Source organism: Macrobrachium rosenbergii, chromosome 51, assembly GCF_040412425.1.
Source record: "Macrobrachium rosenbergii isolate ZJJX-2024 chromosome 51, ASM4041242v1, whole genome shotgun sequence".
NCBI classification, from domain to species: Eukaryota; Metazoa; Arthropoda; class Malacostraca; order Decapoda; family Palaemonidae; genus Macrobrachium; species Macrobrachium rosenbergii.
In genome coordinates this window covers 21,781,692-21,809,405 of record NC_089791.1, presented here as the reverse complement: position 1 = coordinate 21,809,405, position 27,714 = coordinate 21,781,692, and the positions used below count along the sequence as shown (strand labels likewise).

General features: G+C 37.1%; 1 protein-coding gene across 38 annotated transcripts in view; it reads left to right on the top strand.

Moving 5' to 3' along the window:
* Psi (P-element somatic inhibitor) overlaps window positions 1-25,617 on the top strand; it is a 70,359-nt gene extending 44,742 nt beyond the window's left edge. For 9 of the 38 annotated variants that reach the window (XM_067094956.1, XM_067094953.1, XM_067094958.1 and 6 more), the window contains 10 exons: window positions 98-281; window positions 448-579; window positions 740-897; window positions 1,222-1,321; window positions 5,152-5,298; window positions 5,854-5,999; window positions 6,305-6,457; window positions 19,092-19,328; window positions 20,727-20,847; window positions 23,563-25,617. In XM_067094956.1, the coding sequence (XP_066951057.1) occupies window positions 98-281; window positions 448-579; window positions 740-897; window positions 1,222-1,321; window positions 5,152-5,298; window positions 5,854-5,999; window positions 6,305-6,457; window positions 19,092-19,328; window positions 20,727-20,804 (1,335 nt within the window). In that variant the 3' untranslated portion in view covers window positions 20,805-20,847; window positions 23,563-25,617. The remainder of the gene's footprint in view (window positions 1-97; window positions 282-447; window positions 580-739; window positions 898-1,221; window positions 1,322-5,151; window positions 5,299-5,853; window positions 6,000-6,304; window positions 6,458-19,091; window positions 19,329-20,726; window positions 20,848-23,562) is intronic. The other 29 variants (XM_067094977.1, XM_067094970.1, XM_067094980.1 and 26 more) reach the window with 12 other exon arrangements.
* Window positions 25,618-27,714: the final 2,097 nt, after the last annotated feature.

The window sequence follows — 27,714 nt, the reverse complement described above, 5'->3', positions numbered from 1 at the left end:
CAAGAGACTAATTTCTAATCTTTTTTTATTAAATTTAAGTCTTGAGTGTGGTTCTCCAATATACGTGCTCTAAAGTTTTTTTTTTTTATAATTTTAGGAACGATTTGGTGGCGGCCGGGGTGGTCGGGGTGGCTTCAATAATGACTGGGGTGGTCGAGGTGGTCACGGTGGGCCAGGAGGCCCTATGGGTCGTGGAGGTTTTGGTGGTCCAGGTGGCCCAGGAGGACCCGGTGGCCCTGGTGGACCAGGGATGGGTGGACCTGGTGGACCAGGTGGACCTAGTAAGTGACTTTCAACGTGAAAAAGTGCAATTGTTTTTTTATTTCATATATAAAGTGACTTGTTTCTCTGAATAACATTTTATGTTACAGATATGAGATGATTTTGTAGCACAGTACACTATTGAATTTTATTACATACTTAACCAAGCATTGTTTCTAACTACAGTGGGTCGTGGTGGGCCAATGGGAGGCCCCATGGGAGGTCAAGGCGGTGGTGGTGGACGTGGTGGACCAAATGACAAATTAGAAGCTATATTTAATGTTCCTGCAAACAAATGTGGTTTAGTAATAGGGAAAGGTAGGTACTGCTTCATTTCAAATATGAAGACAATTGAATTTGTCCTACCTGAAATTTTATATTTGTAGATACTAAAGGAACTGCTGTAACTTGAAAAATCAATACTTTATGAACTTGTGAACGCAAGAAATGCCTTCATAATTTTTATGTTTGGTTTTAGGTGGTGAAACTATCCGAACAATTAACCAGCAGACTGGTGCACACTGTGAGTTGGATAGACGACCGCCCCAGAACATTAATGAGAAGACATTCATAATTCGTGGATCTCACGAGCAAATAGAAAATGCGAAGAAAATGATAGCAGAAAAAGCAGGCATGGTAAGTATATTCAGAGATTAGTTGCCTGTCTTTGAGATTTTGACCCTTCTTGACAAAATAAATTTTTTCATTTGATAGTTTTGAGAATTGCGATCCACCTTTTGTATTATGCACCTATTTTTAACATTATTGAAAGAGTGAGTTAATTTATTAAGTGCTAAAGTACAGGAGAGTATTGAATACTGATAATGCAAGTACCTTCTTGTTACATATTAAAGTAAGTACAACAAGTCTCCTTGATGCAGTAGAGAGTTAAACAGTTATTTTGAGCAAGTTCAGCTTTTGTCATAATAAAGTAAATACTTGCCTAACTGTTTTGTTCAGGGTCCTGGTGGTCCTGGTCAAAATGGTAATACAAATCTGGCACCACAGGGTTGGGGTAATGCGTATCAACAGTGGAATCAAGGCCATCCCAATGATCCCAGTGAGTATCGTTTATTTTTTATTTTATTCAGTTTAGGTTTTTATAAATGTGGTTTTAAGAGTCCCAAAATAGATTAGCCTTATATCATCTTGTTTGCTGTGGAAAGTTTAGAGAAGGCATTGTATTGTATGGTCCAGATATTATTAGTGTTGTAGGGAGCTTCCATAAATAATTTAAGATTCAATATCCCTAGCTTATATTTATGTAATTGGTATTGGTATTTGTTCTCTGGGAATACAAGCCAGAGCTTTTTATGTTTGAGCCTCCTTCAGTGTAATCTGGAATTATTGAAACTTGGTAATGAAGTAGTGCAACTGGTGTTAATAATAGCCCTACTTGCCTTTTGTCACAGACTTTCTTTTTATATATATGGTTCAACTAGGATTGAGTGAGGATGTCTCACTGCTCCTGCACACTGCCAAGTTGAAATTTAATTCCTTATTCTTTTGGGTGTTTTCTGAATTTTAAAAAGATATATGGATTTGCATATGAAGAGTAAACAGCATAGTGGTTAAAGATGAGAATGATTGTGTGGGAGTTTAATGTACTCTGAATTTTTAGATCCATTGATGAACTCTATTTTTTTTTATAGATTTGCACTGATACTCTTCCTTTTAAGGGATGAGACCTCCAGTCATGATATTCCCTGTGAGGAGTATGCAAGTTGGTGACGTGTGCAATGGAAGGTTTTGGGAACATGACAAGGAAAGCTAAAAACCTTTAGCTGGTGTTGTCAAGGGAAAATATGCCCCTTGAACTTGAGGGAAAAAAAAAAAAAAAATCTTGTCCCCCCTTCCCCTTACATATTAGTTTTTCCATGCTTACATGTATATATATCAGATATTTCTTATATGAAATGCCTTTTAAACTATTTTTTTTCCTTGTCAGTTTTTAAATTTAGTTTCTTTACGGTGTCAGTAACCTAGATGTCGCAATGCCAGTTTAGTAATGGTAAATCAATTAATCAGTCCTAAGTATGCAAATGGAAACTTAAAATAATCCCACCTCAACCAACCTGCTTGGCTAGTGCCAGAGGAAAAAGTGCCTGGTGATGGTGTGGGGTGGGGGGAGGTTTCCTTCCTTGCGTTCATTTCACCAGTTGACTTAGACCTTGTTACCAAGTCACAGCATTCAACTCTGGCTCACACTGAAGGATACTGCTGCGTAAAATGCTCTGATATGTATACCTAAGAATATTTTTACATGTGTTGTGGAACATAATCATATTAACATCAAAGATGGTTTTAACTTACAATTGTAGGTGCTATAATCAAACTTTTAATTATTCAAAATAGGTTCTGAGCTTGTGTGCATGTGTATTTTTGGTTTTTCTTTAATATTTCATCATAAATTCAACTTTCATATATAATTAGTAATCTGAATACAGCTTCCTTTTTTCTCATTTGATTTTAGGGAATGTTTTCATTTGTGTAAATAGGGTATAATCATAAATTATGGTGGTTTGCTTGGATAAATTTTAGTGGTTATGATGTTTATTTCCACCTGCGTGTGAAATAAATGGAACTTAGCCTTACTGTGTTTTGGAAGACTGGAGTGAGTTCAAATGTGAAAATGGATGAAATATGAATATTCCAACCACGGGAAGGTTGATATTGACAGTAATTAGGGAAGCAGTGCCCATGTGGGAGTCAGTCTGTAGGTTTTGTTAACTACTTAGAATGACTGTACTTGCAGAATTATTGTATTCTTGTTGGTGGTTTCAGATTTGCATTTTTTTCAGTTAGGATATATATATATATATGATTAGCCCTTAAAGGCTAGGCTAAAATAAATATTAAGAGCATCCTAGACCTGGTACACTTTAAGGTTGGCCAACTTAAAAAAAGAAAAAAATCTGTGGAAAGAGGAAGATATGAAAATGTACATGGTTTAAAAAAATTATGAAAATACTCTGTACATTCCATGGGAAGTTGAAAGTGAATGTTTCCAACCTTGTGTGGGACCTCTTTTTCCAAGACTTAGAAATATGCTAATTTACCTAAGTACTTGTTTTATATCTTTTGATTGGTAAAATATTTATGAGATGTACTAAGATGGAGAGCTGCAGTACCTTCCAGTGAGTTATACTTGATTTTCTAATATTTCTCTATACTTTACTTTTCAAAATAAGAATTACAGCTGACATACTATTGTAAAAAATAAGAACTAAAACCAACAGTAGTCCCTGGGTATATTTGTGTGCAAATACTTACCAGATGTCCTGGGACCAGGAGATGCAGTAAATTCCCCCCACGAAATCTCAAGTCACACTGATTTCCCTCTATCCTGTGCTGAGCTATTAGTGTAGCCAGAAGAGTTTCTGTAAGTCATTTATGGCCCATCAAAGTGATTTGAACATTATTCCCACAAATTTTGTTCACACTGTATGGCGTGAAATACTGATTCTCAGCCAAGGCAAACTTGATAGAACATCTAAAGATGTTATGCCTCACATGATCATGCCTGGCCTGTAAGGGTTAAAGGGTTACCTGTTGAAGTAGATACCAAAGTATAAAAAAATGGTCATTGTCCTTTACAAGCATTATAGGGAAACATTTGCTGAGAAATCCTAAATTACTGGATTTTATTAAAAGTTAGCAGATTGTTTTATGGAATACGTAACTACTGCCATTTCAGTTTTAGGAATACATAACTACTGCAATTTCAGAGGACAGCAGTTAGAGCGTGTGTGTGCACATGAGTGCGTGCGTGCAACTTGAAAAGATGTTTATGGTGAAACAGGTTAGGGGACAATTGCTGTGTATGGACATCTGATCTATGGACTTCACTTTAGAAAGTGGATCATGATTATTGTAAAATAATCTAACAAGAACACTTGACAGAAGTGTTTTTCTTGAATGAGAGGTGGAATTGACTAGCCTTTTGAGAGTTAGGGATGTTAACTCAGTGGGTTGGCTAAATTTTTATATATGATATGGAGGAAGGTAAAGTTAAGAAATTGGACAACTGCAGTTAGGAGCAGAAGGAATGCTGCAAAGAACTTTTAGTTGTCCAAAGTGTCACAGAAGACACACTAAGCAATACACCCCCACATACATAAAGTAAAACAACAGGTCACCAAGCAAAGAAAAAAAAATTTTAAAGCTCTTAATTGTAACTGCTTGTTACCTTTACCTTGAATTTTATTTAAATCTCTTGGCTTTGGGAAATGGTAATTCTGTAATGCCTTAGAATAAAGTATCAGCAAGTGTTGACTTTAATCAGTAAACTTCACGTTTTATTGGTGAATTTGGTTTAGAATTTTTTTTAGGTAACCTTTTTGGCACCAAGTTATTTTTTCTGCAGTTGCTCATTGGAGGGATTGTGTATTGTTTAAGGATTTTTAATTGAGTTCAAGACCACCGAGTCATATTTCTAGACTAAGGGACTGCCCGAAGGGTTTATTGTTAAGTGAGGGGAAAACTGAAATAAAGTAAAGTGACAAGTTAAAAGCTAGGTAGGAATATTGGTATTAGCTAAAAGACTTTAGGGATGGGAAGGAATGCTGCAAAAATCTTTTTAAATACCTTGTACAGTATGCCACTAAGGCACTTAAGTATTAACACCCTTGAAGAGAATTTTTGGGGTAATTTTATCAGCATTGAGGAAAGTTAGTGAGGAATATTGCAAAATGTTTCAATTTGTTAGAGATCATTCTTTGAACCTATACTGGGAAATTAACATGAACAAATTTTGAGAGAGGGATTGACTGGCAATATATCTAGTTACCTCTAGTTTTTTGGTATCTTTTGTGTATAGTGGGAATGGAAAACAGTAATAAATTTTCTTTGTTTTTGTGGTTATTAAAATAGTAATTATATTTTTGTTAGCCAAACAAGCAGCAGATGCTAATGCAGCAGCGTGGGCAGCATATTTTTCACAATACTACCCTGGGCAAAATCAACAAAATAGCAATGCACCTCCTAATAGTCAACCACAACCCAATGCCAATCAACCTCCATCTGGTCCTGGAGCTGGTGAGTAATATTTTATGTAATATGTGGTCAGTATTGCCAGTGTGGCATGATGAATTTTTGTTCTAGATAAGGCAGATTTGTCCATTTTCTCAGCCTTACAGGATCAATTCACAATGGATAACACTACCCTGAAAAAGTGAAGACCTTGTACTTCACAATTCTTTAGATCTTGAACAATAATAGTAAATTGTAGTACATAATGTCTAGCTATGGTTTCTCGCAATCATAGAATATGGATGGTTAGTTTTTTAGCTTATGTTGGGATACATCATGTATCAATAAAATCAACCATATCTTAATCTTTAAAGGAAATTAAGGGAAAGTGTTGATGAAACTGGATTCATGTAAAGTTAACCCATAACAATATGTAAAACAAACACTTTGGGCTAGGGCTATGTAATTAGGCACTTGGTTTGGTTACATTCACTCTCTCCCTCTTTCTCTTTCTCTTTCTCTCTCTCTCTCTCTCTCTGTCAGCTGAAGTGAGTATATTCACTAATCGCCTTACCTTTGGACGAGTTGAATATCAGTTTGGATATGACTTTTACCTTGCAGGTGGCCAGGCAGACTACTCAGCACAGTGGGCAGACTACTACAGAAGCATGGGTATGCACAGGGAAGCAGAAGCAATAGAGCATCAGGCCAAGAGTATGAAAGTTGGTGGCCCAGGTGGTCCTACCCCTAATGCTGCACCTCAACAGGTATTTGTCCCCCCCCTTTTTTTTTTTTTTTTTTAATTCCCCCTCATACCAGGACAGCCATTTGCCATTCTAGAGCATCAATAACTCACAGTAGTTAATAAAGTGTTAGTGCCTTTGGGGTGTTCTGAACAGGATTGCTTATTCTTCAGTTTGTGCAGTCAGTGCTTGAGGATTTTTATTTGGGAATCGCACACTTTTAACGTTAATTCCACTATTATAGCTTTTCTTTGTCTTGAACAAGTCACATAGATATATTAGCAGTGTGTTGCAGATTTTCTTAACTTCCTGCATTATTGATGCTCTAGGGTGGAGGTGCGCAGCCAGCGGCTCCTGGAGGTGGCGTAGGTGGTGGTGCGCCGGGTGCACAGGACTACTCGCAACAGTGGATAGAGTACTACAGGGCACAGGGCATGCACGCAGAAGCCGATAAAATTGAGGCACAAGTCAAAGCTTCCAAGGTCAGTGGATCTGTTCTGGTTGGTAAAAAAGGAGGCCAGAGTACCTCGTACGATACATCAAGTGGTAACGGGTGCTGTCGCTAGGAATGTTCCTTAAAACTCGACCATCAATTTTGATGGTTTTTTTTTTTTTTTTTTTATTGTAGGTGAACATTTTGAGTTCTATTCTCTAATTTTAATTTAGGGTGGTATTTTTTATTTTTATTTTTGCCAGACAGTTGCATAATGCAGATTGTCAAAATTTCCTTGTTCCAGAGTGTTAGGTTTAATATGCAGTTTCAAGTGTTTTATACATATACATGTATTAACATTCTTTGTAATCCTGAAAGTTTTGTGAAATGGTCTAAAATTGAGGTGATAACTGAAAGACATTTTTAAGCACATCCCAACTGCACAGTTCAATATTTTTTCCAAATATGAAGTGAGGTTTTGGTTGAAGCATGAAGGACTGTATTCTTAAAGCAGTCTTTATGGGATAGTCGCATTTTGTTCAGTTACTTCCATGAATTGGACTATAGTATTAAATTGAATCCTTGTTAGTACCTGGATGCCCCTTTCCCTGTGTTCAGCCAAGATTACAATACTGGTTTTATTGAAGTGGCTCCAAGTTTGGTCATTTTAGAGCTAGAGTGTCAAGTAATTCAGTTTTATAGGGATAGCTTGGTATTTTTAGACAGAGATCATACTAGTATAGTAGTACCACAGTAAGGCATGGCTTCAGTAACCTGTCATTAATCTTATAGGTAAAACATTTACTTGAAAACTTGACTAGGTGTTGTTCTTACACCATGCTCGTGTGACAAAATCCTTGTTTAGTAAGTTAGTAAGTGATGAGGTGATACTCTTGCGACAAAATCCTTTAATATTAGTGATGAGGTGATACCCTAGAATATTCTCTTGTTTTGAAAAGACCTAAAATCAAAAATGTTAAGGCTGTGAAGAGCAACTTTGAATATGTATTTTACACTTAGAATACAACATCTAGCATTATTTCTTCTTTGTCTTGTGTTTTGTGATGAGTACCCCTTTCTTGAAGTATTGAAGGGCTGTATTACTACTTATGGTTTATTTTGTTTAATATTTTTATCAGGCTTGAACATAATATGCACCGTAGGTAGCATGAAAAGCTGGTAATGGAGACATTTCACTTTATGTAGCCTGAACTGTGTTCATTACGAGTTTAATTGGAGATTAGTAGCTATGTTACGGAAATGTTGGGACTATGGTATTGTTATATGTTGAACTAATCCCATCGTGCCTCCCTTTTGCTACTCTACAGAAATTTGGTAACCTAGCCAGTGATAATTGTTGGGGGGTGCTTTTCAGTCTGTTTAATTCTAGATAATGGCTATTTAGAAATTTTTGGACTGCCCTTATTGTGGCAATGGTCTATCCCTTTTCATTTATTTTTCTAACCAAATTTTCATACAGCATGGGATGAGAGAAAATGTCGTGACAGTGCTCTTTTAGTTTTCTGAGAAGAAAACTATTGTGCCGGCTTTGTCTGTCTGCACTTTTTTCTCTCTGCCCTCTGATTTTAAAAACTACTGTGGCTAGAGGACTGTAAATTGGTATATTGATCATCCACCTTCCAATCATCAAACCTACCAAATTGTGGCCCTCTAGCCTCAGTAGTTTTTATTTTATGTAAGGTTGAAGATAGATAATTTTGCTTCTGGCAACGACATAAACCAGGCCATGGTTAAAGTTTTGTGGGCTGCGTCTCGTACAGCATATACCGAGACCACCGAACAATAGATCTATTTTCGGTGGCCTTGATTATGTGCTGTACAGAAAACTCAATTGCCGAAGAAACTTTGGCTCATTTTTTACTTTTTTCATATAGTAACCATTCTTATCTACAATCTGCAAAAATTAAACAGCCACAAAAAAGCCTTAGTAGCTGATATGTTTTTGAAGGCATTCTAAACTTTGTCTTGAAAATTGATTCTCAATAAGTGGTCATAGCAAAGGATACATATCAAAATATGAGTGTTATACAATTTGAATTTTCTTTCAAGGTTGCAATGCGCAGGGTTCCTGGTTTTGTTGGCTTTAAAGGATTTAAAATGGTGATAAAACATCCAAAGATGCAACTACTGTAACTAGATTGAATTTAACCATTCCTGTCCTGGATCTTTATATCTCAAAAATCCCTAAATTTTAGTAAATGTTGGTCATCATGGAGTAATGAATTCTTCTTCTTCTTCTTCTTCTTCTTTTAACGTGCTTTTTCCCATTTTTGTATGGGGTAAGCACGATGCCTTCTTTGAAGTACTTTTGATTTGGCTTTGGGTTAGACCTGTAGTCTCGATCGGCTGTATGGTAGTAAAAAAATAGTGATCAAGAATGGCCTAAAGAGTGATGATTTATGTTGTTAGGAAAATGTGCAGGATTAACTTGTATAACAAAATTTTTGTACCTAGACAGCATTGGCTAAGGGCACTGAAGAAAAGCCAAAGATCAAGGAATCCGAGGAGACATATGTTCTCTCCTGAGCAAAGTGGTACCACTGTTCATGTAACAAAGTATTGGCATATCTTGAAGGCCTGGTAAAGTCAACATGCCTGATCCGAACAAGAAGACAATGAGCTACATGCATTGCCAGATAGATCTTTGCAAGTATGGTGAGGCACAGTGTAGATTGCTTAGAGGGAAATACACTAGGGCGAACACAAAAATTGCTTGGAAATAAGCAGGTCATAAGTGTATTAACTGGAAAGAACAAGTGGAAGAAGGCATTGAACAGTCAGATATGAAGAAAGTTGGGTAACCAGTTCAGGCAGACATTGGAGAATTTAAGGTGTTCGTAACAGAAGTGAGAGAGATTAACTTTATAGGTTGAGCTAAAATATACATTAACAACACCCCTAGACCAGGTAAAGTTTAAGGTTGGCCAATTTAAAAATAAAAAGCATATCAGTGCACAGAGGAAGATATGTAAATGCACATGGTGTAAGGAAATATTTCTAACAAAATTTCTATACCTTACATGGGAAGTTGAAAGTGAATATCTCCAACCCTGTGAGGGGGCCTCTTTTCCAAGAAAAAAAGGTACATTTTAGCAAGTTACTTTTTTTTCAATTGCAATTACAGCTCTCAACAAATATCAATAGAATATTTGTGAGATGTACTGGAAAGGGGAGATCCAGTACCTTTTAGGTATACAGGAATTTTTCTAATATTTCTTTATGCTTTAGTTTGCAGAATTACAATTATAGCTGATGTACTTTGTAAAAAAATAAGAACTAAAACCAACTCCAATCCCTGGGTATATTATGGCCTCGGACATGGAGATGTGGTACACTTCCCCCATGAAATCTCATGTCACACTGATCCTCCCCGTCCCTTGGACCAAGGTGTTAGTGTTGCCACGAGTTGGCAAAAGTCATTTATGGTCTATTCAAGATGTTGGAACTTTTTCATGAAAAATTCGCTCAAACTGCATGGCGTGAAATATAAAATCTCACCTGAGGCAGGCAAGAAGACATTGTACACCAGCACCCAGTTTTGCAGTTAAAAATAGGTAAACGTTTCATAAGCAGTAAAAATTCAATGTTGAAGACACGACAATAACTACAAATGAAAGGAGTGTGATAGTATTGGAGACACTGCAAAACCTTGAAAATGGCATCCCTAGAAATCATATAGAAATAGAGTGAAGCAGGGTTTTGTGCCATGAACAGGAGTAAATATGTGAGGGAGAGGATATGCAGTCATGACCACTAGAAGCTGGTGTGAGTGGGAGTTCCATGTTGTTATTCCAAAACAAGCTGCTATGCAAGTCGGGAAAACAGAATGCTACAAGCGTAAAGGACCCAACAGGGAAATTGCTAAATGTAAACTATGAAGGGGAAAGAAAAAAAAAAACAAGTGACAGAGTAGAATGAAACAAATAACAAATTGCAAGTTGAGACTAATGCAAGTTTGTTCAGCAAAAGCTTTTCCACAGAAATAGGCATGTGATGGAACAGATTTAATTTGAGAGGACAGAGGAAGTCGTTGATTAATTCAAGTATCCTCCTTTTTCTGGAGTAACCTCCCTATTCCTTTTCATTTGTTTCTGGTCACTCTAAGGTTCAATTTTGCACGCTGGGTGAGTGATGAATTCCTCCCAGGAGGGAATCATAGTAAACAGTTGTGACAGTGCTGTGAAAGGGAGAGCCTGCTTGGTTCTTCCTCCTCTTAGCATGGTGATGACCCTGTAACTGTACCAGAGGGGGAGGCATGGCATGAGAGGTATCGTTCAAAAAATTAATTCCTTAACAGGCAGCACTCATGAAGGAGACATGGATATGTATTGGAAAGCTGTAAAACCTGAAGGATGAAGGAGACATGGATATGTATCAGAAAGCTGTAAAACCTGAAGGAACATCTGTAGAAAGATTTGGAGTGTTATGACCACCTCTGATTGAAGCAAAACCACTTGATCCATTGACTAAGCCGTTGCACTTCTTACACAAAAATTACATAGAACACTGCTGCCTGCAGCATGATGGGCACTGAGTTTAGGTCCCTCATTTTTTTTACGTGCATTTATTTAACTTTGTCTGTTTCGGTCAAAACTTTTTTTGCACAGTTACTCAATCCCAGTGACAATACAACCATACGTGATCAGGAGGTAGGAGTGACATTTCACAATATCTCAGGATTTGTATGAAGATCTTCGGATTTTTCACACCTCTGACTCTCTTGAATAAGTTAATAACTGTATGGATTTTTCAAACCTTCCTTGGTCTGACAGGACATCACTTTCAATTTCGTTGGCTAAAATCATAAATTGGTTACAATTTGTGTCAAAACTAGAAGGTATAAAGTAAAAAAAAATTTTTTTTTTACATTTTTATTAAAATGCACTAAAAAGTACAAAGTAATTTTTTCAGACACACCAAGATTTTCTTACAGTTAATCATGTCTGCAAAAATAAAAGCTTGGGCACCAAACGCGGAAGGAAATACTACAAGTGAAGAAATATTTTTTTTAATTTCCTGTAGCATTTGCTTCCATGTTTTGCACCCATGCTTTTATTTTTGTAGACATGATTAATTCGAAGAAAATCCTGATGTCTCAAAAAAATATTGTACTTTTTAGTGCATTTTAACAAAGGTCTGTTTAAAAAGGGATTTTGACAAAGGAAAAATCTATTTCTGGAGAGGGGACCGTGTCACCCGGTGAAAAGGTCCATTCAGCACTTATTTCTAGGTAATTCCGTTGCTAGATACCAGAGAAAGCTAAATGAAACCCCAGAGCGAGCTCCATTAGATGGAGTCGTGTATGGAAAAGGGTGAACTATATAAACACGGAACCTTATCCTATAGAGATCCCAAAGTCAAAAGTCCCACCGAGAGGTGCTGCATAAACCCATGCACCACTCATGACTGTACACAAATCACCGCTTAGCCGCATTCCATGAAAGCACCACCCCACTAGAATGATGTTTACTATGGGGGGAGACAACACACGATAGGTGGGTCATCAGATATTTGGGTCCCCTCTCCAGAAATAGATTTTTCCTTTGTCAAAATCCCTTTCTGGATCGGGTCCCATGTCAGCCGGTGAAAAATTAACAGAGAAATAAATATCATTTTTATACTTTAAGAGATAACAAAAAGTAAGGGGAACAGAAGACCAAAGGTCCACCGAACAATTTAATTGCTAGCAATAATAACAAGTAATGTACAATTGGAACTGGTGGGAGCTTAAAATTAACATGACAATGTAAAAATATACTTAAACAAATTAATTATACAAAACTGTAAACATTATAACATAAACATAAATGTCACTTGGACAAAAATACAGATAACACGGTCAGGGGACAAGATCAAGGCATGCCTGACTGAAATAACTGTAAGGGGATAACTGAGGCAGTGGAGGAAGAATTGACTAGGAATTAGAAAGGGTTCTAGAGGGAGGGACAACATTCCCTGCCGCAACTGTTGAGAATTTAAGGGCTTTAAAGATTTCAAATAGTGCCGTTTGAAAACTAAGGGTGACTTCCAACCAGTGTACTTGGTAAGATCTGTGAAATTCATGTAATGGAAGGAGTTAATGGAGGTGGCCACAGCCCTAATATCATGGACTCTTGGGACTGAGTCAGGATTAGCCTGTTTGATGAAGTATAGGATCTGTGAGAGAATCAAATTCTGAGACTAGCGATAACGGTGGTATGTGACCGGTAAACACTAGAACCGCCGGAGCGGGAAGCAAGGAATGCGCCCCGGATAACAGTATAGCGGACAGTAGTTAGCTAAAAGAAGGGAAACGTCAAAGGCCCGGACACGAAGACAGTCAGGTAGAAAACACTAACTGGCCTCGAGAATACATCCAAACCGGAGTGCCGTCTAATAAGACACGCCGGAGGAAAAGAGCCCTGACGCAAGGAAAGGAGGGATGAACAGACCAGGAGGAAGAACCGTAAAGAAGCGACCAGAGAGTGGGATCGCACACTCCGGGCGCTCCGGGCCCTCATGTCCACTCGCTGGCTGAGATAGCTACCCAGCGAGCGCGAGAGAAACAGGAGAGGGGAAGGAACAACCTCCATGGTCAGGAGGGGGGGGGGGCAAAGAAGGCCAAAAGATGGTGGACGGGAGAGGGGAAAGCACCCCCGGCCACCACAGCCCCTAGAGGGGTAAAGCCTGGTAAGGTCAGAGACCGTACCATGGGCAGGCCAAACAATGCAGAGGAAGGGGACACAGGCTATAGGCTAAAAGGATAGAAATGCTCCCAAGCCTTGAAAAGTTAACTAGATTGAAAACGAATCAAGGGGAGAGGGAGCACTTGGGTGGGGAGGGGTAAGGGTGTGTCGACATAACCAGAAGCTGGAAACTAACCTTAAGAAATGACAGAACTAGGTAGGCTACGCGACATCCTCGCTATTCCAGCTTAACCAAGAGGCTTATTAGCCTCACGCCAAAAGTCAAAACAGGGAGAGGGAAAACGTAAGATGAAAAGACCCCAGCCAAAACTTAAGGAGAGCGCCATACTGGAAAAACGCACACAAACACAATGACGGGTCATGCGCATTTAACACGCATGACCGACACACCCCCTTTTTCCTAGAAAAGGGGGCTATAGCCTCAACGCCCATGATAAACTAGGGATGGGGAAAACTAAAGCTAACAACCAACCCATGATAAATGGATAAAAACTAATAGTAGATTTATATAAGAGGAAGACCAGACCCAACCCGATATGGACGTGAAGGGAAATGGCCGCTTCTCTGACAAAAGAAATATCCATAATAATCAACATATATCAAATGCATCCGAACACAAGGGTAAAATGAAACAAATAATCTTAACAGTACCAATGAAAATAAAATTCCCTAGAAGCTAAGAGAAGTGAAGGGCAAAAATAAGGCATGTTATGGAATTGATAAGAGGCGAAAATTCCCAGGCTAAGAGGGGGGCAAAATAGCCATGTTATGGAATTGAAAGAGGCTAATAGGCCCTCCTTCCCGAAGCAAAGGGACACAGAATAAAATAAATCAATCAAAATCACTTAAATTGGGCATCACAAATAGGAAATACATCCTAAGCATGAAGAAGAACAGTGAAAAAGATTGAAAAACAAGGCGACCCAAGACCGTTAACCTTCCCAGGGAGGGCACGTGAGGCCGCGAGAGGAGATCGAGATGGGCGCTATAAATACCCTTAATTACTAAACTAAAGGGAAATACGGAGCCTCAATTGCCTCAAACAACAACCAAACACTGGTACTCAACTTTGATGGAGAAAGACCTTGTGAGGATGCCATAACGATGCAAAAAGGCACAAAATAAAGAGCACAACAAAATCACATGTGACCAAAGGTGCTTGTTGAAATGGAATGCGGCTAGCGGTGTTTTGTGTACAGTCCGCGAGTGGTGCATGGGTTTGTAACGGCACCTCTCGGTGGGACTTTTGACTTTGGGATCTCTATAGGATAAGGTTCCGTGTTTATATAGTTCACCCTTTTCCATACACGACTCCATCTAATGGAGCTCGCTCCGGGGGTAGTAACTCCAGCGTTTCATTTAGCTTTCTCTGGTATCTAGCAACTGAATTACCTAGAAATAAGTGCTGAATGGACCTTTTCACCGGCTGACACGGGACCCGATCCAGAAAAAAAAATTTTTATATATATATATTTTTATAGTGCAGATAGGATTGAATAAAAGTTTGCCCAGGCTGGTCAAGTGGGCCAAGGCATGTTAAAGAACCTAACGCATCCAAAAACAAACCTATGGAAGTACACAATGCTAGGGCTAACTTGCCAGACTCACACTGACTTGCACTAATTTTGCAGCTCACTGCCATAAGGAAAATCACTAGTAATAGTATGTAAATCACAATAATTCACAAGTTAAAAACCAATAACTTACTACAAAAATTGCATTGCAAGTCTGAGACACTCGGAACAGCTGGAAAAATTATGAACTGACTCGAGGGGAGTCGAGTATTGCAACTAGGAAAATTAATCTAAAGCAAAAATAAGAGAGAATTGGTCAATTTTAGATTGTCAAGTTGAATGGCCCTTTATAAATAGGTCAAGTAAAAAAAATCCTATAAATGAAGTATATATAATATTCACATATGGACTAAATTGATGACTTATGACGAATTGTATTAGTTGAAATCCATGATGTGTTTATGGTATTCATTAATAAAAAGAAGAAAAAATTGTCTTGAACTGGACTTGCTTGTATTGAATGGAAGTAAGGCATGGAAGTTCTTGTAGACACGTATTACCTTAAAATTTTAGTTTGTGATACATCGGTATATTTTTTCAACACTGCTATTTAAGCGCTTGCATCCCCTTTTAGGGGGCTTACCACCTATACTGAGCTTGTGGGTTGCTTGATGCTTTGTAGATGGTTCTAGAGTTTCTTTGTGGCATATGTTTAGTCTTCAGCTTCATTCCTGTCTGTTTTTACAATTCATCTGGTCTCCTCCCACTTAATTGTTCAACCATTTGGACTTTGTAACTGAATGAACAAATCCTTTGGGGCAAGCTCTAATAATTATAATGCAGTATATAAAACCCTTTAATCATCAAGTGTTTTAAGATGTGTTTCTGCAAAGTTTTGTCATTTTGTACTGAAGGAAAAGTTAACCAAAAAGTGTTTAGTTTTTAATTTTTAATTTTAATTGTAGTTTTTCAAGGGTTCTGTCCTGTATATTTTGAACCTGAATTGTTCACCATACAATGAACAATGATTACAGAATTAATATTTTACTCGTGGGCAGCTTTAGGAAGGTGTTTTTTTGGCCATGCAAAATTGATTAATGAAGAATTGTCAGACAGTTGAACACTATAGTTTGTGAGATTAGATGGTGTATTGGTGATGCAATGCCAAGTGTCTTCTGGTTATTATAGCTCGTTTCCCATTAGTCAATAAATATAGACTTAGTAGTCTTAGTTTTCTTTAAAGTAGGTGTAAAGGTCCTCGTTGTTTGGTTTGACTGTAATGATTAGAAGGTTACACAGAAATTCCAGCTTTCTTTGACCTTCCCTTGCATACTATTCAGCGGGTGTATCGTAAGTGGATTTTGTCTTATAATACCAATGGGATAGAACTAGCATATTGGAAAATGAAGAGAAAATGGAGCATTTATTTTTTCCAAAAAATAAGTTTGGTATGTGTCCTAGACATTTGCATTGGTATTTTTTATATAAATTGATATATTATGTATTGAGCTAAGAATGTTACTTAGGTGGTATGGTATTAATAATAACTATTAAATAGTTTCATTCTTTTTTTATTCAGGCATAACATTTTTCAAAGACAGGATCATTTGTATATTGTGTCGCTCATATCAATATAACAATGCTTTTGTTACTCACCATTTTTTAAAATTGCAGATTGTGTCATGGGAATGTTCCAGATATACAGATAAACAGTATATCAGCCATTGTCAGCAGTTAAGCATAAATCTCCTTAATTTAAATTTTCCCCTAAGATTGTTTATTTTGCTGTGCACTAATGTCTTTTGATTGAATTTAATATAAAATGGAAGCCTGTCAAGTGGAACATGTTAATATTTTGTGTAGTCATTGTATATGCCTTGATTTTTTTTTTATTACTATGCTGCCCTCCAGGATTTGATGCAGTTTAATTTAAGGTTTCTTTGCTTCATGTAACTACATTATCACGTGGCCAGCCCGAGAGATGAGAATTTTAGTGTTATGATTAAACTACCTGATAATTATGTCCTTTCATCCTAAATGTTTTTTCACCCTTTCCCAAATGCAGTTGGGGAATTTCTACATTGAGAGCTACAGTAGTTTTGTCAGTGCACATGTAAGTTAGATAAGGAACAAGTGATGAGGTATTAGACTTGAGCAAGTGATATGGTTGTTTTTTGTATTTCCCATAGTGGTATAATGAAACTGTTGTGAAGGCAGTTTATCATTGTTTACCTTTTAATAGTTTAAAATTTTCTTAACATAGAAAAGTATTTTGTATCCCGACCCCACTTATTGTTTGCTGTTCCCATTTATTTAAGGTAACTTGCCTTGTTGGTTGGTTATATTTTAGCAATTTACAGGTCTAACCTTTTGATCCAGCAGAACTCTCTATGCCAGTGGGTTTATAACTTGAAATATATTTAGCTGTAGGTGTCATGGTCAAAGCATGTATGAACAGCTATTGTATACCAAGACTTTTGTAAGGGTTTTGGGGCATTCCTGTGTGACAGCATACCAGAGAAATTTGAGACTATTATTCTGATGTGGCATCATAGCCAGTCAGAATTTTCCACTGCTTTTTGTTTTGAGTAGGCCAGGCATACCAAACAGTATTGTTGGGCTGCGCAAAGGTATAGTAGATATAATGTAAGAACTGTAAGAGAAGGTCAGTATTAGACTTGGTTGTCTTCCGGGAAAACCGTTATGGTAAAGAATTTGAGGATCCGGCGCAAGTTGAGGTGAAGTATGATGTAAATGTATGTTTATTTGCAAAGAGAACACTACTTGGTTATTGCATTGGAAATTAAAGTAACGTTTAAAGATTCTTATAAAAAGGTTTGACTGGTTTGATTAGTTGACAAAATTGAGCATTCACTTAGCTTAATTCAGACAAAATTTAATTTGTTCATGCACTTAATTGCAAAGTAATTGTAGTTTTGAGCCAGTTATGAATTATATCTTTCCCATGGATGGTGTGGTGTTTTGTTGTAACATGTTATATACTTGATGGATGTTGCTATCTCTATACAGTGAGGAGTTCTTATAGTTTTGGAACAAAGGATAAAGGAAGTCTCTCTCTCTCTCTCTCTCTCTCTCTCTCTCTCTCTCTCTCTCTTCTCTCTCTGGTGTTTAGGGAACCAAACATTTTTATAAGGCCACTAAAACTGTTACTGCCAGCTAGATCATTACAACACCTGGTCCTGTTACTGATCCTTTTCTATCTGAACTTAGTGTAGTAATGAATCTGATAAATTAGGTCTCAAGTTGGATAATAAAGGTGTTCCTCATGCATTTGGCCCAATCCCAGATTGCAGAAGCAGCTTTATATTTGACTTGTTTTCAGCAAATATATTTTGTTTATCCTAACACTCATTTTGCTTATGTGTTAGATCTTTAAAGATTTATTAATGAGAGTTCAAGAGGAAGCTTTATACTTGACTCAAGTTTTCAGACAATATAACAATATGGGAGTATAAGAACAAATTTTGTCCATCCTAAAACTCATTTTGCCTGTTTGTTAATGTTTAGAGATTTATTAATGAGAGTTGTATTAATTCAGTGGTCTAGCTTACTTATTCTTGAAATTATATCTAGTTACCTAGGAGGCTAGACAGTGCAGTTAGTGGTGGTGCTCCTGTTTCTTCTCATCTTGAGCTATAGGAAAGTTATAATCCTAGATGATCCAGGGACTTTATCAGAAATTCCATAATGAGGTTTCTAAAGCATATTACAGGCAGTCCCTAGTTATCGGCGACCCGGTTTTGCGGCGCTTGTCTAGCGACGACGATAACTGGATTTTCTACACCAGTTCCTGGTTATCGGTGCCGATAACCGGGGATTGGCGCTATTAACACCGATTTTCGGTTATCGTCACGCTGTCGGGAACGGAACCCCTGCCGATAACCAGGCACTGCCTGCACTGTATAGCAATAATTATTGGCAAATCTTAGGTATTTATTGTTCACAGAAGGTTCTTATAATTTCATACCTTGCAGTCAGGCACACTTCTCTCCAGAATTCTATTTTACATATAGTAATCAAATCAATGTCACTAATGCTATTTAGTTAATTACCAATACCCATAAGGAAACCTCGACTATTACCCATGAAGACTGTTTTTAGCTATTGGTTTAGCTGTGTAAGAGGCTGTGTTGTGTTGTGTTTTGTAGGGAGATTAGGACATAAAACACTGACATTTAAAGTGCTTGCTTATTTTCCATCAAGAACTCCTAAGAAAGACTGTGTAGAAATGGGCTAATATGTCATTAGCATAATCTTTGAAATGTTTTAATATATATACCACATCATGCAGTGGAAATGTGCCTTTCAACACTAGGCAACTCAAAAGAGTGGAAGGGAGATTGAGTGAATGTGAGGGAGGGGAAAAAAAAAAAAGGGTGAAGGTAGGTTCTTAGTCATGGTAATTGAACTGGAGTGATCTGAGTGTGGTTTGTTGGGCCAGGGAGGAGTGGGTGGGGCCCCAGCTGTCCCCAATGCCCCCCACCAACTGGGAGGAGCCCCAGGAGGTCCTGCGTCTGCAGCGGCGGCGGCGGCAGCAGCAGCGGTGAACGGCCAAGGCCCAGGGCAGCAGTCAAGTGGTGGGATGACTGACTACTCTCAACAATGGATTGAGTACTACCGGTCACAGGGTATGCACGCTGAAGCTGATAAAATTGAGCAGCAATTAAAAGCTGCTAAGGTTAGTAATTGGGGAGTAATATACACTTAAGTCATGTCTTCGTGAACTACTTACTCCTTTACAGGATGCATTGTTTGAGGTCATTAATATTGTATGTGTTCTAATGAGCTTCTGATTACAGAAGTGGTCTAGCATCGACTAAAGCTACCGCAGAGACTTCAGATACAGCCTTTCTGAAAGTTGTCAACTGCCTTTTATTTATTTTTTTAAATGCCAGGATAATAGCAGCACCCTATTGGCTGTTTTTCAATGCGGTTATATCAGACTGCTGTACTGTATTATCTAATATTGCTTTCAATATCCTGTGATGATTATAGCTCAACTTTGGCTCTTCTAGGTCATGAGTTGGGGTGTCTGCATGAGGTGTGTGTTGGACGCTAGTGAGCAGAAATGTAGAAAAATCATTGTATTGCATTGTAGTAGCCTGGAATTAAGCAACAGCTCTCTTGCATTGATTGGTTAATTGTAAATATTCAAAGTGCAGTATTTGAGTGTGGAATTTTTAACATTTCAAGTGGGAAGATGTAGAATTAAATTCAAAGTGGTCTTTCTCTTTCATCAAGTTCTCATTTATAAAAAAAAAAAAACTCTAGTTCTTGTAATGGACATCTTTATGAGGTGAGATAAAATAGAGGCCAGGTAATAAAAGTTTTTAGAGAAATAACACATTGAGACTGTAGTGTATGGTTTTGTAGAACATGTTCATTTTAGTTCCAGTTCTGTTTTTTTTTTTTTTTTTTTTTTTTTTTTTTTCTTTCACGCTGTGTCTGTCTACATATTTGTGAGTTGACCTTGGAATGTTTATGTAGTGTGAATAGTGAGCCTTTGGTTCAGAGAGAATTCAGAAATTGTTTCACAGTTGGCTGTTTTAATGCTAGACATTTGTATAATGTAAAATGTTTAATCTGAATCCCAGTTTAGAAACGTGTATTTCAATACTAGGTTGTTGCCAAATCATCCTTTTGTATCAAAATTTGTTTTTACAGTAACAAGTAAAGTTTAGTTTTGAAATTTTTCTTTAACCTTACGTGGTATTACATTGGGAAGAAGGATTAGGATACCAATGAAGTATTTTAATCCCCATATTAAGAGGAATTTCTTGCCGTAATGAAGTAAGAGTTAAAATGTTAATTTAAAGGTTAAGATAGTGCAGGATGTTTCAAGTGTGGCAGATTGTTGTGACATGAATTGCATGAAAATTAATTTCATGGGTATTTTTCATTTGTGGTTCAGCTTAATAAAATGGAAGACTGTTTTTAGCTTGAAGAATAAATTTGATTTATGTTGTGTAAATGAAACAAGAAAGCTGTTGCTATATTATAGGCAGCCTCGCATAATGTATAACACTAATTGAAGGAACAGTACTTGGTTTAGCTCTGAAGTTGTCTGTCTCTACAGGGTGGTGCAGGCGGTCCTCCAGGTGGTGGCCCAACGGTGACCCCAATGTATAATCCAACATACAACCAGGGATACTAGGGATCGTTAGTTATAGTTCAATCCGGAGGAACTTTATGAGCAGGTGAGTCTTTGTAAACTAATGGTCTTGATTTTTTCAGGTGGTGTTAGTTCTGAGTCTCTTTATGGGTTTTATATTTTTTCCCCCTTTTTTTTTTTAATTTCCAATTGCCTCAAGTTAATTTTATCACATTTTACTAGAACTGTGGTACAGTACAATCTTTTATAGAGGTCATAGTTTAAATATTTTATTGACTTCAATAGCATATTTTTAATTGAACCATCAATGTTAATATTAGTAGGCCGTCATTAAGTCTCTCTCTCTCTCTCTCTCTGGTGATAAATATAATTACATAAGCCCGCATTTTTTTTTTTTTTTTTTATGCCTAGGGGCGGGTGGGATGTGCATTCTTAATGAATAAGCTTATTTTTGTGCTTTTGACTGCAATTCATGTAATGTTTGCAGCCATGGTCATTTTTTCTTACTCGTAGCCAGTGTATAGAACTGTTTGTAGCAGATATTTTTGTCCAGACCCCTTATTAATTTTCAGACCAATTTGAGCACAGTTATTCAAACTATGTAGGTGAAGATGGGTCCCAGTCAGTCCAATGCCTTTTGCTTTTATGTTGTAAGCTTTAGACTGCCGGTGTGTTAAACTTTCATTAGTAATTGGTAGCTGTTTTTCAGAAAGCTTTTCAGTGTACAAAGCAGTTTGGTGAAGTGGTAACTAGAACTGGTTGAAGTTTTGGTCAGTCTAGGAAATGATTTTCTGCTTCAACCTAGCTGGCACCTCGCAACAGAATCATGCAAGCAGTGTTAAGACTTGAATGCATACTTTCATCTCGTGGAGTTAGTGGTAGGGTAAAACTATCGGAAAATAAGAAAACAATATCAAGGCAGGCTGTGAAATAGTGAATTGCTAGAGGAAGGAAAATGGGGACAGTTTTTTGAGTGAATAGTTTTCTAAAAGGAAGGATAACTTGTCAAAGCTCATGTTCCTAATGGGATATGTGCATACACACAAGTTCCTTTGTGTTCATGTAGAGGCCTTGTTTTTAGTTAGTAAATGTTTGGATTACACAGAAAAATCTGATGAAAGCGTATCCTCAACCACAGGTAGAGAAAATAAATTAAACTCTTGTTTGAGGGATATTAAAAGGTGACAGCAATTTTTGCAGAATTATGATTCTACAGAATTTTATGTAGAATCATTGTTGTCAGCATTTCTTTCATAAAGCATTGAAGAAATATGTACAAGCGGATATGGAATTTAATTATTGGTCCAAGGTGAAATGTCGAAAGAGGTAGAAGTTGGAAGAATATTTGAAAGCAAGATTATTAAGAAGATGCAAAAAAGATGACAGTCCACATAACCTCAGGGAAACCACAAGAGTAAAATATTAGAAGGTAGTGAGGAAGTGTTCTGACCTTAGAGTATACTGATGTGAGGTGACTAACTTGGAATTGTTGAAATGGACAAAATTGGTTTTGAGTATAGAATACAACTCAAAAGAAAATGAGAAGCAACACTGGAATTCCTTAATAAACAAAGATAAAGACGCTGCTCTTAAAGGAGTAACAGCAGTAAGTTAACCAGCAAATATTTTGAGAATAAAGCCTATCCTTATCTATAGGAGCAGATATGTGATAAAGTCCTGCAAAGAATCAGTGTCTTAGTACAGTGGGATGAATATATTACAGTGCAGTTACTGGTAAGTGTGTTCAGAGGCTGGAGAAAAATAAAAATGTAAAAAATCAAGATGATTTGTGTGTCTGATGAGAGGAAACCTGCAGTTTTAAGATTGTAAACAGAAGCAACAAGATGACAGGCTGTAGTAAGGTTCAGAAAATAAAAGACCATTATTTGAGAATTCAAATAGAAAATTATCAATGAGAATTCAGATAGAAAATGTCCCCTATGGTAACTCCACCTAGCTGTCCATCTAGTAAGTGACCAGCTTCTTCTTTTTTTTTTTTACATCTCTTATAAAACCATACACAGTACTTTGGCTAACTCCGTGGTCGTTTAGTAATGTCCTACAAAACTAATTCGTATTACTGTACTCAGTGTTGCTGTCGCAAGGAGAAGTATTAGATGCACTTGTATGATTGTGCGCTGACAAACGAAAGCGAGTATGTGTAGAATTTAAAAAAAAAATGAATTTTCAGGTCTTTTCCTTATTTCTCCAGTGTGATCTCATCAAGCAAAGGATTTGATGTGTATCTCAGTTTTAGGATTAAGAATTAATTTGAGGTGAATTGGATCCACTTTAAATTTGCATTTGCCATATACATTATTTTTTATGACAAGTTGGCTCAGACCTAATTCCTTTTTATTTTATTTGAAAGTTAACTGCTTATTGCTTTTCATCATTAAATTTTTGCTACAGTTCAAAAGTAAGGTCAATGAAACATGTAAATATTAGTAGTACAGTAGCATGGCTGCACTGAAGTACCTTGCTGGCTGGTTGGGCTGGCATCTTGCTGCAAACAAGATAACATCCTCTGACCTTCTTACCTGACCCACAACGAGTCTTGGATAAGATTGGCAATCCTGCTGATGACGGAATGGTGGTATTATGAGTGGTTGACCAGATGTGATCTTTTTGCCGACACCGTTAACGATTGGCAAGAGGAGGTGATATGATGGTGGGAGTGATGGTAGGTTTCTGGAAGTTGGTAAGTGTCAAAAGTTTTTTTAAGGAAAATCACTAACCATTTCATTTCAGGGAACCCTCAATAAATTTGAGAGAACAAAGTGTGATTTATCTTTTTCAGACCAATTGTTGTTGCCTTGAAGACTTCAGTTGTGGGTTGTTACGGACTCAATGTATCTCACATGTTACGATACTTAATTCGTGATGTCATGATGTACCCCCCGATATGAGATGATATTCATAAGGATCGGTGTGTGTGAAGCTGCAACATTTAAAAACATCAAGATGTAAAATGATTTTCTTGTCAATTTAGGGGTATCGGGCAGTGATAAACCTTCACTGGATTGGACTAGAAAGAAAACTTTTAGATTAGGGTGACTGGACTGAAGAGGTGCAATCGTCCTACATTAGAAGAGTGGGTTTCCATTGTGTCCGATTGAGGGAAGGGTTTATTGCGGCACGAAACGCTTTCAAGTTGCTAATACCTGCTATTGTATTGAAGGGCTCTTCTTGCTAACTCAATATTTTTTGTTGATCAAATTCTGTATATAATATGCCACTTGGTTTAATCTTTCTATAATAGTTATGCCTATTGTAAAGAAAAAAAGAAGTATATCTTGTACAAGGTAATCGTAGGTTTTATTGCTGTGGTTAGGGAGAAAATCTCAAAACAGTTTTGACCGGGGTAGCTAGGGTGGGCTTCGCTGACCTCTCAGAATGTGCATTCTTACTCTTTCCGTATCTTATTTTTAAGCCATGGAAAAGATTCTATATTCCATTGAGGAAAATTACCCCTTGTGTTTCTTTTGGTTTTTCGTTTTTATTTTTTGTATTGTCGGCGATATTCGGAATTTTCGTGTGATTTCCTAACATCCTTTTACAGGTGGTTATTACCATTGATATGCCTATTGTTGTCATTATTATGATTATTATTAGTATTATATTATTTTCCTTTGCCAAAGAAATTTATATACCGTATTTGCCCATTGCTTTATTTGGGGGCTATATTTATGAATGTCTTGTTATATTTGTGGCCTATATTAGTGTCATTACAGGCTATTCAGTGATAAGGAGGAAGAAGATACACAATCACCACGCGACAAACAGGTAAATGTAGTCGATAATTTAGATTATACCCATACATATATCTTTACATGTATAACCATATATAGTTAATGGTATATGTACATATGTCCATATATGTATCCTCGTGGATTATTGCGTATCGTAGTTATATCATTTATTATGATTATGATTATTATTATTATGCTACCATTGTCCTTGCTTAGTGCAAGGACATTTATTAATTACGGTTTTCTCCTTGCATTATAATTTCTGTTTGATGGAGATGCCTTTTTTTTTTTTTTTTTTTTTTTTTTCCTAGCAATTCTTATGATTGACGCTATTCTCCATACATAGTTTTATTAATATAACTGAATGAATGGTGCTTCCTGGTGTGTTATTTATAATCATATTATGGTTATTTCTATTATGTGATGTTCCGAGATGAGTTTAGTTAACACGTGGTTTTGCAATACATGATTGTGGGTGATTTTTTTTATTAGGATGTATTCTGAGTAATATTACTTTATTTACACTGTGGACTCTTAAGGCAGAGACCTACATTCTTGATTGTCAGTGGTGTTGAGAGGTTCAGCTCATTCCAAGCCAAATGGGGGAGGGATATATGGGTTGGGTGGGTGGGTAGGACAGAATATTAATTATTGCACGTAATTATCATTATCTTAATACTGTTTGTTTAGGTAAGGCCAGGCTACTTCTACTAGTATATTAGTTCCTGTCACTCTCTCTCTCTCTCTCGCTCCTCTCTCTTGGTCTCACACTTGTTCTCCATATATTTTTGTCAGGAAGGTGTATCATAAATCTTAAGGTATTACATTTTCAGTGATGGAAAGCATAAATTAGAAATGAATTTTTGTTTTTCATCAGGTACAATTTTCTCGATTTTATTTTAAAAAGGAAATATACATGAAGGTTTTCCCCCCCTTTTTATTCTATTTGGAGGTCCACAACTTTGCTCAATTTTGCTGCACTGGCCGAGTGTAATTTATTGAGAAATTGACCAATAAAAACCTTCTACACTCCAAAACTGTGTCCTTTTAATGCCCTAGCACCCCACTGTATTCTTTTGACCAATAAAAGTGTGTTACAGTTACCTACCGAGTTTTATTTTACATAACATTCTTTTGTAAAAATTTTATATTTTTCCTCCTAGGAAAGGTTGGTGGGCAAATTAAAACATTACTCTAGATTTGCAGTGGTGCTTTTAAGCCATGATGGGTGAAAGTTCTTAGTGTGTGTTGTGTGTGCATCATTGTCACCGTCTTTTGGCTAGAAGTTTAATCAAAGATTTGAAAAACCAAAAAAAAGAGGTTCTTATATTAAACCAGACGTTCTGGGGTCTAGCTTGTCTACTGGGCATCAAAGCTTTCTACTATGAAGGACTAGCCAGGTTAGCCTAGTCGGCATCAAATCTGTATTAAAATACCAGTACCCCTTTCCAAGTATCAGATAGTGTTCCTATATGGTAATTACAGCCCTATTAATAATAGAAACCTAGCCAACAAGTTATCACTAATATTTATGTACAAACATTCAGTGCCATCTGTGATAGTGTGCTCTAAAATGTGCTGCTGTAGATTGGGTGCGCCCTGATATTTTTCGGAATGCAAACTGCCTAATTCCATCAATGCTCACTGAAATATTGTCAGGTTAAACCACCAAATTCCGTGGCTGGCAGTAAATTTAGATGAAGTGGTTCAATGCATGAAAGCCAAACTTTGGCCCAGGTGAACAAAGCTGATCCAAGTTTGTGGTCCAGCCTAACGCTCATTCTCCTCCACCCCTTTCATCCTTCAGGACTGGCTTCACATATTGGCTCCACATCACCCCTTGATCTAACAGGCTGCATCAAGGATGTGATGTTCTATAGTGGAAACTTAAGGGTTTTTACAATCCTGTTATGAGTTGCACTAATGATGAACTATTAACAGGATGACACCCTTTGCTGAGGATTTTAATCATCATTTGCAGTAGTGCTTGCTTCCAAAAAGCCTTAGTTAACCACATGCAACTTTTTGATGGATGTTATGAACAGTCTTTTATCATAAAGTTCAATCGTGCTCTGGCAATTGATGCATTACCTCTTGACAACCCTTGGCTGATCTGCACACAAGGCATGAGGTAATCCGAGCAAAGCAGATGTGCATTTCATACCCTGAACATGTTTTGTCCCTCAGCAACAAGTGTAGTTTTGGGGACAGACTTCTAGAGGAGCCCAGTTACGTAATAGATTTAAACAGACCAGAGGGCATCAGTCTCCTCAGGTAAAGCATGCTGCATCTTTGCAATAACTGTACCTTCCAAAAAGTGTTCTTAATTTTTGGCAAGTGATTATTCTTTTATCTTGTTTTACATTACTGAATCTGAAACCATTAACCATGTTGAGATCTAATTAATGAACAGTCTGTATGCTCATGAAGCAATTTGCTTCTAAATAACTGTATTTATCAGTCACTTATACACTATGTAGTAGTTTGATATAAAAATTCTGATCATTACAAACTAAAGGATGTTGAGCCAACCTGTACAACAAATTTAAGTATGGGAGTAGGTCACTTGCCCAGTGTTGCCCAGTGCTCTAGCACTTTTATCACATTTCCCTGTGAATTATGAAAATGTTTTAATTGCATCACATTTCAGCATTGCCCTAATCACTTAGACACGTGGTTTCCCCATACAGTATACAGGTACATTTTGCAATATCTTGGTTACAGTTAACTCCCCTCCTTCCCAGTTACGTTAAAGCTTTTTAAAATTGCACTTCCCCATTCCACGCAACTTATATTCTTCAAAGAAGAGACTATGGTAGTGTATAGTTTACTTTAATATGGCAGTTTCTGGAAGGATTCTTGGAACAACTGGCAAGTAATGAATTTAGAAGTTGCCAGTCTTAACTGCCCTATGGGGAAGATAATTTGAGACAAATGAGTCTGGTTTTAAAATGTACAAAGACCATATTCATTTTGGCAGGGGAAAAGACCCTGTTGGGCCTTTGATTAAAACCCTGTAACTGCTTTTGACCATAATAGCATCAAACTAGAAGTCCATAATAGCATCAAACTAGAAGTCATCCGTAGAAACATGGCTATCCGATTATTGCTTTTATCAATCCTGTATAAATTGTCATAATTGTAGTAGCCTACAAATATGGCACAGAATTTTTATCACTATTTTCTTTAAAAGCTGTATT